At 37.2% G+C, this 12,276-nt stretch overlaps 1 protein-coding gene across 2 annotated transcripts; it reads right to left on the reverse strand.

Annotated features, from left to right (window-relative positions):
* Positions 1 to 622: 622 nt before the first annotated feature.
* reep1 (receptor accessory protein 1) lies at positions 623 to 11,642 on the reverse strand. Of its 2 annotated transcripts, XM_027172754.2 has the most exons (8): positions 11,493 to 11,642; positions 8,227 to 8,299; positions 8,012 to 8,088; positions 7,757 to 7,877; positions 7,208 to 7,321; positions 6,651 to 6,819; positions 4,467 to 4,720; positions 623 to 3,695 (listed from the first exon to the last, which is right to left on the reverse strand). In XM_027172754.2, the coding sequence occupies exons 1-8, from the start codon at positions 11,609 to 11,611 to the stop codon at positions 3,618 to 3,620; spliced, it is 1,005 nt and encodes a 334-aa protein (XP_027028555.2). In that variant the 5' UTR covers positions 11,612 to 11,642; the 3' UTR covers positions 623 to 3,617. The 2 variants fall into 2 exon arrangements, with proteins under 2 accessions (XP_027028555.2, XP_047677174.1); XM_047821218.1 differs by lacking the exon at positions 4,467 to 4,720 and having other exon boundaries at positions 11,493 to 11,638.
* Positions 11,643 to 12,276: the final 634 nt, after the last annotated feature.

A 12,276-nucleotide genomic window follows, 5' to 3' on the forward strand; every position in this document is an offset into this window, starting at 1 on the left:
GTGTCTGTGAGTCTGTCTGTGTGTGTGTCTGTGCGTGTGTCTGTCTGTCTGTCTGTGTGTGTGTCTGTGCGTGTGTGTGCGTGTGTCTGTCTGTCTGTGTGTCTGTCTGTCTGTGTGTGTGTGTGTGTGTGTGCGCGTGTGTCTGTCTGTGAGTGTGTGTGTCTCTCTGTCTGAGTGTGTGTCTGTGAGTCTGTCTGAGTGTGTGTCTGTGTGTCTGTCTGAGTGTGTGTCTGTGTGTCTGTGTGTGTCTGTCTGTGTGTGTCTGTCTGTGTGTGTCTGTCTGTGTGTGTGTGTGCGTGTGTCTGTCTGTGTGTGTGTCTGTGTGTGTGTGTCTGTCTGTGTGTGTGTGTCTGTCTGTGTGTGTGTGTCTCTCTGTGTGTGTCTCTCTGTCTGTCTGTGTGTGTGTGTGTGTCTGTGTGTGTCTGTCTGTGTGTGTGTCTGTCTGTGTGTGTGTCTGTCTGTGTGTGTGTCTGTCTGTGAGTGTGTGTCTGTGTGTGTGTGTCTGTCTCTGTGTGTGTGTGTCTGTCTGTCTGTCTGTGTGTGTGTGTGTCTGTCTGTCTGTCTGTCTGTCTGTCTGTCTGTCTGTGTGTCAGGAGAAAATGAAAGCAAAGAGGCGTTGATGTTCTGTCTCCCTTTTTATTAACTGATGGTGACACACCTTCAGATCGATATGAAGGGATTGTTACGTTTCCCACATTATTCACCAGCGGAAGAGAGAGTTTTCTGGCCTGCCAGACATAAGAGCTGTGTTTTTTGAAATACATTTGTAACTGAGGAGGGCTACAAGCTGTGCAGTGGTGTTCATTAACAGGAAAGCAAGGTTTAGTGACCCTTACGAAGTCCATCCTTAGCTACGTTGTCTTTATTTCTCCCTCTTCCAAGGAGTTTGAACAAACAAACAATTAAATAATAATAATAACTATTAGTCTTTAAAGGCACATACTCTACTTGAATCATGGATATTTTTCTTTGTCATTTGTGTAAAAAAAAAAAAAAGCAAAGCAGAATTGTTCTTACAATGAACAGTTTAAAAATGAATTCAGCTCAAAAATAATTTTGAGAACATGAAAGAATTCAAACTGAAGGTTAATCAAGACACTGGAGTTTCATTTAGCCTGTTTTTTTTTTTTTTAAGGATATGTGCCTTTAATAACTAAATCCTGAAACAACAATAAAAAAACTAGCACTAGTGTTAATGAATGTAGCATCAGATCATCGTGACAATGATTCACACAGAGCACTTGAACGGTTACATGTACAGAATGATAGAATGATATATTTCATGCACGGTTTATACTTTTTTCATTTCAAAGTCGAAATGTTAAGTGAGCGAATATCATGCTTACTGAATGATCTGCTCTAAACAATCAAATCAGTCGTGATTCACGGTTCTCAGTATTCAGTCTACGTTGGTTCTTCGCCATTACGTTTGTCCTTTAACATTTGATCATTAAAATACTGAAAGTTTGATTATATGTGATAAGATGTAACAAAACTGTACCTGAGAAAGATATCTACTATAAAAAAAAATCAACTGTGTTTCTGTGAGACTATATGGGCTTTTGCTACCTGATATCTGAATGAGGAAAGAGGAGAAGCGAGATAAGATTGTCATCATATTTCCAGTCGGATTGACTCTGAGAAAGTTTCATTAACACGGAAACAGTTACAGCCACACAGTTGAGTACGTCAGTGTTTTTTGCAATGTATAATCCAAGAGTTCTTTATTAAGCAGTGACATGATGTGCTGTGGCCAGTTTGAATTGCTCAGTCAATTTAGCTGTCTGGCTCCACAGTGCTTTGAATTTAAGGGGCAAATAACACCCACTGTATGACTGAAGACGAAAAAGCTATACTCTTCTCCATCTAGTGTGTGTTATAGAGCACACAGATTTATAAACAGTGCTTAATTGTGTACTGCAGGGTGTCCCAAAAGTCTCCAGTAAAACCTTCTACAAAATGTCTGAGCTGAGTGCTTAAGATGTTGACTTGCTGATCGGAAGGTTGTGAAATCTCAACCCTTAGGACCATCGCTTGGCCCTTGAGCAAGGCCCTTAACCCTCAATTGCTCAGCTGTACAACTGCAATAAATATAAGTCACACTTGTGGTGTCTGGTGTATTTCTAATGGCAACAATATTGTGACGTATCGTGATCATGAAGCTGTTGCATGATTGCGATGGACTTTGACAGTAATCATGAGGAGCACGTCACATAAACACACAAAGCCCGGAAGTGTTGTAGCCTGACCGGACATCCATGGACATCTGCTGACAAAGGCTCGACCGATGTCCCCTGTATATGGAGACATTTGGGACACACTGTAGCGTACAGACACAAAGTAATACTGCAGACTCCAGACTGGTATGAAGTAAAAAAAACAAAAAAAAAACATTCAGATTGTCAACATTTCTTCTGATTTCATGCAAATGGTAAAGTTAAGAAAAGTGAAACATGAATTCAGATTCTTTAAACTGAAATAACATTCAAATTTACAGAATTTAAAAAAGAAACAGAGAAGAAACAAATATATTATAAAAAAAAATTAACTAACAACATAAACAATATTCACTATAAACCAGAAGGTTAAAATGATTCTGCTTGTTGTGTAATTCAGAGTTGCTACTATAAAATATCTAAAGAATGCTACTCAAAATCTTCAAGAATATGAAATATTTGCTTGGATAAATCGCCTTATATCACCATTCTGACATGTTTTCATTTGTCTTTCTTTTTTTGTGATGGATAATCACATTATCTGTCCATAGCATGAATAAAAAGAGCAGGGGTAAAATGTCTTCAGTGTGGCTCGGTTTCAGTCTATTCTTTCACAGACTCTACTGAATTCTAACATCATTGCACATTTGTCCTGTAAATAAATTTAAATAAACATGATTAATATCTTCATTACAATTTTCCATACAATGTTTAGTGGAATTACAAGCCTGCATGTAAAAGTCACTCTCTCTCTCTGTACATAAATCTGCTTAACTCTGAGACGTTTCAACCCGACAAGAGTTTTGTCAGATTTAGTGGAGAGACATTATCAATGGGCTATGTATCCAGAAAGGACGATGCTGTCATGCCCACTCGCGCTCCATATGAGTGCATTGAACGGCACAAAGCCTTACAGTAGTCCACTGAAGTGTCGTCGTAGTGCCTTCATCAGTGAGGGTCATGGCTACTGTACAATGCCTACAGGTGCTCAGAGACAAATGTTGCTCTTGTGTTAGACCACCAGAGGGACATGCATGCTTCTGTCTCTCCCAAAGTCATAGAAACAAAAGGAAGCAAACATATACTCTTCACATACAGTAACTATGTACAACACAAACTTTTAAGTGGTTAAGAGTCTTCAAATGGCGCCACATACGTGCTACCTCGATTGTAACCTCCCCCCTCAGGTGTCAAAGATCAGATGCTATAAGGTCACACGTCGCTTTGGTTACCTCATTAGAGAACGAGGCTGCTTTAAATATTTGATCTTTTGTCTGCACCCTCCATCCCTCCCCCCTCCCAAACCCCACACATACGCACACACATCTCAAAGTCTCCTCTTTTTCTGTGTCCTCATGTTGCAGCTAAGGCAGCTAAAGCAGTCTCACAGCATATGCACAGTCACATGGCCTCAGGGTTTGCTGATAGGGTGTTCTTGGATCTGGATCTGGTGACAGGTCTTAAAGCTCTAGGAGGAGGCTGAGGGTGGGGAAGAAGGGATGAGGGACAAAGAAAAACAGGAAAAGGACAATGAAATTCAGACAAGTGCCTGAGCCAAAACAGTATCATGAATATCGCCATCTCACTTGTGACCATATTTATTTAGCACACAAGCCAACTCCAGACCACACACACCTGTGCATGTTACATGTGCTGTATCTCAAGTAACACAACTTGGGATACTATAATTAATACTTGAAATGGATGTTTCAGAGAAAATAATGGCTGTATATGCAAATAGATTTCTCCTTTTTATTATTTTCCTAAACAATCTAAATAGCGATTAATGATTAGCGATCATATTTTCCTGCATCCTAAAGAATCTGAGACCTGCACAGAGGAACTTTTTTCATGTCATGTAAGCAGCAGGTATCAGGGCATGCAAATCATGCCTCAAACAAAATTCTATCAAAAGGATTGTACTTAAAGATCAGATTTTGAATAGCAAAAGTCACATTAAGATATTCCTTTATTTGTCCCACAATCGGAAAATTTCTCTTTTTTTCTTTTTTTTAAGATAAGATATAATCTATATGCTATATGCTATAATCCTTTTCAAACACTGTGCAATTGCTCTGACTTTCAAAAAACACTTTATACAGCATCCCAGAGAAAAAACTCCTGCTAGTCTTTGGTGGATTAGCCTGTGGTGGTAGCCATGCTAATTAGTGATTCAGCGAGTTAGTGATGACCAGGCCATCAGCACCCCAGCAGACACACCACCAACCAACCATCTAAAAGGGAGGCTACCTCTGGGGCACGTCTCTTAAGCAGTCTGAGTTGAGCCGAGTTGGCAGGGAGACACCCCTCTTTTTCACTGTCCTTGGGCACCTCTGGGGCCTCAGTTTTGTCCTGTGAAGGCTCAGGGGGTGAAAGAGGCTGGCTCGGATTGCTGTTGGATCTTGGCATTGGAGTGGGTTTGAGGGTCAGTGGGGAAGAAGGCTCCAGAGAATCAAACTGCTCCACATTCAACATCTCAAACTCTGTTATGTCAAACTCGGGGCCTGCACCATGACAATATCAAAACATGCCTTCGTATGTGCTTATGTAGAATTTTACAGGGCAATAAGTTGCATATGATATTCACTGTAGTGAAATTAAACTAAAATAGTGAAGATTTAAAGTCAAGAGAAAAATATGGGAAAACTCAAGGCCTACATATGGAGCCTCTCAGGCTACTGCATATGGTATACTCTGGTGGTATTGTGTTGCATAAGAAATCCTTTATAACCTCGAGTGCCAAGTGCCTAAACCTGATTCTGATTGTAATATAGTTTTACCAAAAGCATGGCTGGCTAAATGTCATTATGCTGACAATTTTATTAACACCCTAGCTATCTAACTTTGATGAAAAAAAGAGCTTTTTTTATCTTATATATAACGAAATATTTTATCTATAAATATAGGAATATGTGTTGAAATAAATGCCGCTTTTCACAAATTTCATACCCAAGTACGTTGGACATATAAAATTATCAAATGTATTAACTTTAATTAGCTTACATTACATATCACATAAATATAATTAAATACTAAAATATGTTGAAGTCTGAAATATGCTTAATTCTATTGCCAAAAATCACATTTTGTTTATGAAATGTTTTTTACCTGGGAACATGAGTGTAGCTGTAAATTTACAGTACATAATTGGACTTTAATTACCTCTGATTTACATTGTCTTACTAAAATTAAGTGTGTTATGTGCAAATTCCCAGGAAAAAGATACCTACTGTATTAAAGGTATCCCTGGTAATAGCACCCCAACAACAAGGAAAAGTACAGTTTAATACCATTATTTCTAGAGTCAATCTACAGACTAGATCAAGAACCAATTCATTAGGAAATGTTCTACAGCAGGCTAACAGCCAAGAAACCGTTGTGCTGCACAGTGGCTTGTGTTCATGTTTGGCACAACACTCTTGGTTATGAGTGTTTCTTATATTTCTCACTGAGTATCAACACTTCCTATTTATATATATATTACTTCTAATGTTCTTTCCGAATGGTCTCGCTCTTTATACAAGCTATCTTAGAGACTGTAAATGTACCAGACCACACTTAGTGATTTGTAATGGGTCACTGATAATACGAATTTCAGAAGTTCAGTCCCAAATCATATACTTATGCACTATTCTACGCTCATGCTGGACGAGTAAGTTTTCAAGATGGCTGATGACGTTCAGCAAAACTTTGAATAAATGTCTTTTAAATTAGCCCATTGTGAGTGATTTATATTTCTTCATTTCAAAATGTCACGGTATTCTGCTAAGATTAGAAGCAACACATTACATGAGTCATTTGACATCATTTGCTATCAACTGGGAAACAGTTTCTGCTTCTAGTTAATAAAAGATTTTAGTGCTTCATGTAAGAGGATACACTCTAAGTAAATTCATACGCAGAAAAGAACATAGTGCATGTGTAGTACGTAATTTGAACACAACTCAAGTGAATAAATGCATTAATGCATTAATTCATCAAACCACTTTATCCTAGTCAGGGTCACAGTGGATCTACGTAGAGCCTAAACTGGGCATGAAAACACACCAATCCATCACAAAGGCACGATGCGCACACACATTCACACCTTAACTAGCATCTTGGGGCAATTTATCTATATTAATCAACCTACTAGCATGTTTTAGGAACTGTAGAAAACCATGCAGGCACAGGGAGAACGTGCACAGGAACTACACTAGTCTAATCTAAGTTTAGGATAAAACCAGAAGCTGTGAGGTTGTACCAAACCACCAGCACTGCTGTGTGGCGGTGAGAGAGTATTTAATCTAAATTGGTATAGTTAATATACGCAAATAAAATCAAGGTTCATGACTGTGAACAAATCAGTGCCAATGAGTATGTGATTGGCTCCGAGTCAATTTTGTGTGAGTACGAGAATTACAGAGAGATGATTAGTTCTGCAGGGGCACTTACTCTTGCTGTAGGCTGCCTCTGATTTGCTGCGCATCATGGCTCGTGCTCTGTGCTGTCCTGATGCAGGCTGAGTGGTGACTGAAGCAGAACTTGCCTGACCATCTGAGTCTATGGTGGTCAGGTCATGCATGCTGAAACTCCGAAGACGATCTGATAACACACCCTGGCCCTGTGGTAGACATGGCAGTGTAATCTTTATTATATAAAATCTACTTTTTCTTAAAATAATAGCATTCTATACATTAACCACAAAGGTGTCATTAATAAAATATAGAGCTGAAAAAGTGTCACTTTTTACATTTTTAGGGACTGACTGTCATAAGAGCATGCTCCTAATGTTTAGCTTGAGCAGAATATATCTCATATGAATATAATATACTGTAACTTGACACTTTATTGAAATAAAATCCACTTTAAAATGGATATTCCCCATTGTTATGACACTGTAATAATAATAATAATAATAATAATAATAATAATAATAATAATAATAATAATAATAATAAGAAGAAGAAGAAGAAGAAGAAGAAGAAGAAAAAGAAGAAAATTAATGTCACCTTAGTGGCAGCCATCACTGCAGCTGTAGCAGCCACATTCAGGCTTTTCTTTCCAAAGTGCATCAGGGTGTCATAACTCTTGTCCTTTGCTTGGCACAGGTATTCATCAATGTCCTGGAAAATGCAAGTAATAATGACACAATCAGGGGTGATTATCAGGGGTGAGGAAGGCATGTAGATTCAGACATGTAGATTCAGACATGTAACTGATAATTCATAAATATCATTTGTCATTCACTGCTGCTTTTTCCTTGGGCTTCTTCATTTAAAAAAAAAACTTTTGTTTTTGACTTTCCTTTTTTTTCCTATATCAGTTACCCTGCACTCTTCCTGCATTGAAACCATAACGGATATCCTGCCTCACAAATAAAGGGCAGACGAAAACCTTTAGAGAAAGTGTAGCATCATTTCCTACCAGACTTCATCAACTGGGAACATTTCACCTAACACACCACAGGAAACATGGTCGAGCACAAACTTCAGGAACATAGCAAGATGGATCTTCACTTAAAAACTAGGTAAAGTTGAACAGATGTTCATGAAGCGTACCTTTTCTTTAGAGGACAAAGTCGGGTGGACAAACTTCCTATAAAGGACACTGGATCCCTTTGTGTATGGTGAGAGTAACCACACCATAAAAGCAATTTTGAGCTCATAGTAAAATGGGAGCCTTCAAAAGAAACAAGAGATGAGTCATATCCAGGCCCCATGATTTCATGCTCTTTATCATCAGGAAGAATCAACAGCATTGAATCAGGTCACAGCTTCAGTGGGAAATGAGCAGGAAGACATTATTTTACTTACCAGCACAGGAATAAATCTGTGATCACTTCAGCTGTTGTGAACAGTGCAAATATTATCCAATACATCATCCATTTTACCTGATAAAAAAACATATTAAAAAGGTTTTGGAGAAAGTGATAAGATCGGAACATCAGTAACTACAAGCAGGCTTAAGATGTGAATGCAATGAGGCATAAAGTGCATGTTATATATTAGGTAAAACAGTGCATACTCACATATTCTCTCACATCTTTTGATTTGACAGCTTTATATGACGAGTATGCAGGGTAAAGGGTCCCAAATATGAGCCTGTCAGACACAAAATCAGCAGATCAGGATTCTGTTCAACCTGAGGGTTATAACCTAAAATTTCCTAAATAATGAATGCACATTGTTTGCACTAATTTCCACACTTTTTCAACCAAAATATTACATGACATGAATGCATATGAGAATATCTGCAGAAGATCTGTAGAAGTTAATTTTGACCTTGCAGGGTAATAAATGAAAGTGTTTATAAACCTATAATAATCATATAGGGCTGTATTAAGAGAAAGCCACCATAATTATGCAAGAAAGTTATTCTGTATTCTGATTCGTCTATTTAAATTAAACACCCTATAGGTTGCCATATTATCAACAACATCAAGACAACTCCTACAAATCATACAAAAAAATTATTTTATGCCCAAATAGAAACAAAACAAGATGACCAAATTTATTTTTTTATTTATTATGTATGTATTGTTCGAAAATTAGGATTACATAAATAAGAAGTCATATACTGTATAATAGCAGCCTAAATGCTGCAAAGTGGCAATTTCTGTAAATTTGTTATCATTTTGCCATAATGTGCAATCCAGCTACATTAATTTGATTGATGTCTTATAAAATAGCACTTGGATACCACTTTCAAGATCTAATAATAGCAATGCAAGATGTACACTGACAAGAGATACTGCTTTGTGCTCCCAGTTTACAGCTCTCTCTCAAAGCTGATATTTCAATACATCTGGATAGTTTCTTTCAGACTACTGTTTACATTTTTCTGGACTGCTCAGAATTTATTTCCTCTATATTTAGATGCAATGCCATAAAGCTTATCCTCTGCAGTGTCCTATTGTTTGTGATTGTGTAAAAAATTCTATTAATTTTCCCGTACTTGGAGTGGAGTTCATATTGGCTCACAGTAGGCCGTACCTACTGAAGACTGACCAACAGTCCCACTGATGCTAACTAAAGTGGTTTTTAAGACATTCATTCGCTTCAACTCTTTGAGCATTGAGATACACACATATCCTTTCTACACTTTGCTTGCAAGTCAAGTTCATTACAAATTAAAAGTCATATCCTAAAGTAAACTAAAAAAAAGTTAACCTTTATTACATTACTTGTATAATTTACAACAATATAAATTGTGGTTATATTACAGTATTACTACAGTTATACCATGTTTAACTGAATAAAAAGATTCTGTTCATTGCAAATGAAACTACTTTTGTATCATTTTTTATTAATAGGTATTATCTGTCTTCCATGGTTTGTTTATCTCTAAGAGTGTAATAGGAAACTGAAAACAGTTCAATGCTAAAGCTGTAGCTGTAGGTAATTTAATTTACCATATAATCTGAAAATGAATGATCCATTAAATGGAATGAGTCAAAACATATACCTAAATAAGCTATTATGGTATCGGTTTAGCTGACTGCAGCGCCTTATGTCCTCTTGGTCCTTATGCTCAGCATGGACACATAGGACTCGTATAGACATTTACACATCCTGTTGTCCTGACTCATCATTAAAGGATATTTACTGTTGAAAAAATCGGCATATGTTCGTTTTACATATATAGCCAAGACACGTATATATTTTCAGGTATTTTCATGTAGTGATAAACAGTGGAGAATTATGTGTCCAGGCCAGAATACACATATGGTAAGGACATTTGTCTAGCAGGTACATCAAAGCAACATATAGTACAGTAACATATTATAGTAATATATATTATAGTAACATATAGTATACTAACATATAGTATAGTAACATATTGTACAGTAACATATATTATTATACTAATAGTTTAATCATAGAAGTCATTTTATTATTTTAGGAAAGTGTTACCGGGATGTCTGTACATTTCTCTAGGAGATGTAGGGTGTGTAGTTTGCAGGTCAAATACGGTTTTAAGACCCTGATTATTTTCCAAGTTTATTTTGCCTACTTAACAAATATAGCTCAGACACCTGAACTTATGCTCACAGGGAAGAGAGCTGAGCCAATGCAAGTGAATGAGCTGCTGTGTTGTAGAAAAGAAGAACTAGAAACCAGAAGCTACCAGAAAAACATTCAGGCCAAAGCTGCACCTGTGTTCAAGTACATATCTGTCCACAAGTGCTGTCTGTCTGCTGTCACAGCTCAGCGACAGCTGCACATCTGACCCGAGATACACAGATACACAACATACATACGGACCAACCCATAAAAATCAATAAAAAACAATCATGCACGGGAGTGTCATAACACCTTGCTGCTCTACACCACCATATTGTGGTCTGCAAGCCAGAATGCCCACAGTACAAACACTATATTTAGATCATCAGGACGCTGGGATGCAGCTCTTTAGTGTCGCCCATGCGTTGTAACCGGATATTGTAATCTAAATTTAATTGACTCGCCATTTTGTGCTGAGCTTAAGTTTCGAAGACTGTCCATTTTTTAATTGAATTTTTTTTTTTACCCTAATGGTTAATATACTGTAGAGTGGTTGACATGCATACGGTTTTATGGTGTAATTTTTTTTAATCATTTGCAATTTTTTTGCAGTATTTGAGATAATTGTAGCATTTGAGATAATTGCAGTATTTGAGATCATTGTAGTATTTGAGATAATTACAGTATTTAAGATAATTGTAGTATTTGAGATCATTACAGTATTTGAGATCATTCACCTGTCATCCCATCGGTTTCTCCAGTGATCCAGTGACAGTTCGAATGTCAGCCCCTTTATTTATTTATTTAGGGTATTTTTTTTAATCATATCCAAGAAAATGCTTTATTTTCCATTCTGGTGATTTGTTAGTGAACGGACGGGCGCTGCCTTCAAAAACATTTCCAGATGACACATAAGCCTATTGATATAAACCCAAACTGTCCAAAGGGACACGCGTAATTGTACAGATTGTCGTCATCCAGCCTTTGTTTGGCCTTTTCACAGCTCTGATTATGACACTGAACAAATCACTTTAGAATAAAGAACAAGAATGTAGGAAACGTTCTCACATATATATTCGATTATAGTGCAAAGATCTTTATAGGTGAAAGTCATCGGTGGCCAAAACACAGCGTCACGACTTGCATATGATTATGATTTTATTCTCAGCTTAGAATAAACACACCACAGTGCTATAAATCACACACCTTATAATAGGAAGATGAAGACCAACAGATGCAAGAAGGAAATAAATAAAGACACATCGCAAAAAATTAAAGAAAATATACTTACACCACAAGCCTGGAAATAATCCACGAGACCATTGCGCTAAGAGAGCTTGTTGCCAGCAGGGAGGAGTTTCCTTCGTGACTGCTGGCGGTGACCGTTTGACAGCGGTTACATCTGCGCATGCGCACGCGTCGATGGGTATTGACATGTCCAGAAAGTACCGTACTAAATAGATATTTTACAATACCGTTCAGAAAAAGGTGCCAATTTAATACAAATTTAAATAGCTGCATTAAAAATATCCATATCAGATTAGCCAATTACAGAAAAATAAAATATATTGTATTGTATACATTTATATATATTTTTATATTAATTATATTTTATAGCTGACAGAGATGGAGTACTGTTTTAATTCACTATTTAGTACGGTAGTATGTGGTTTGGAACCTAGACTGATCCTAGACGCGCGCGTTGTATGGAAGGCGAAAAAGGTCAAAACCTTTGTTAGTGAACACCACGTGACAAACTGAGCTAGACATTAGTTTTCTGCTTATTCCTGTAATTTGGTACCAGTGGTTCACGTGAGATACTGTATCATACAATGCAGATATCATATCCACCTGTATGAGACAGAAACACACTGTTTGTCAACTAGCTGTAAAGGAGGCCTAAAAAAAAAAAAGCCAAGTCATGGTTGAAGCCAACACCCTTGTTTTCGTACATGAAACGTCTGAGTGAAAAGAGCCAAAGGAATTCAGTAAAAAAAAAATCTTTCTTTGTATAAACAGCAGTGCAAAAACATACAATGGAGATAGATAAATCTACTAAATACATCTTTTCGAAC

The sequence above is a fragment of the Tachysurus fulvidraco genome, chromosome 12 (assembly GCF_022655615.1).
Source record: "Tachysurus fulvidraco isolate hzauxx_2018 chromosome 12, HZAU_PFXX_2.0, whole genome shotgun sequence".
NCBI lineage: Eukaryota > Metazoa > Chordata > Actinopteri > Siluriformes > Bagridae > Tachysurus > Tachysurus fulvidraco.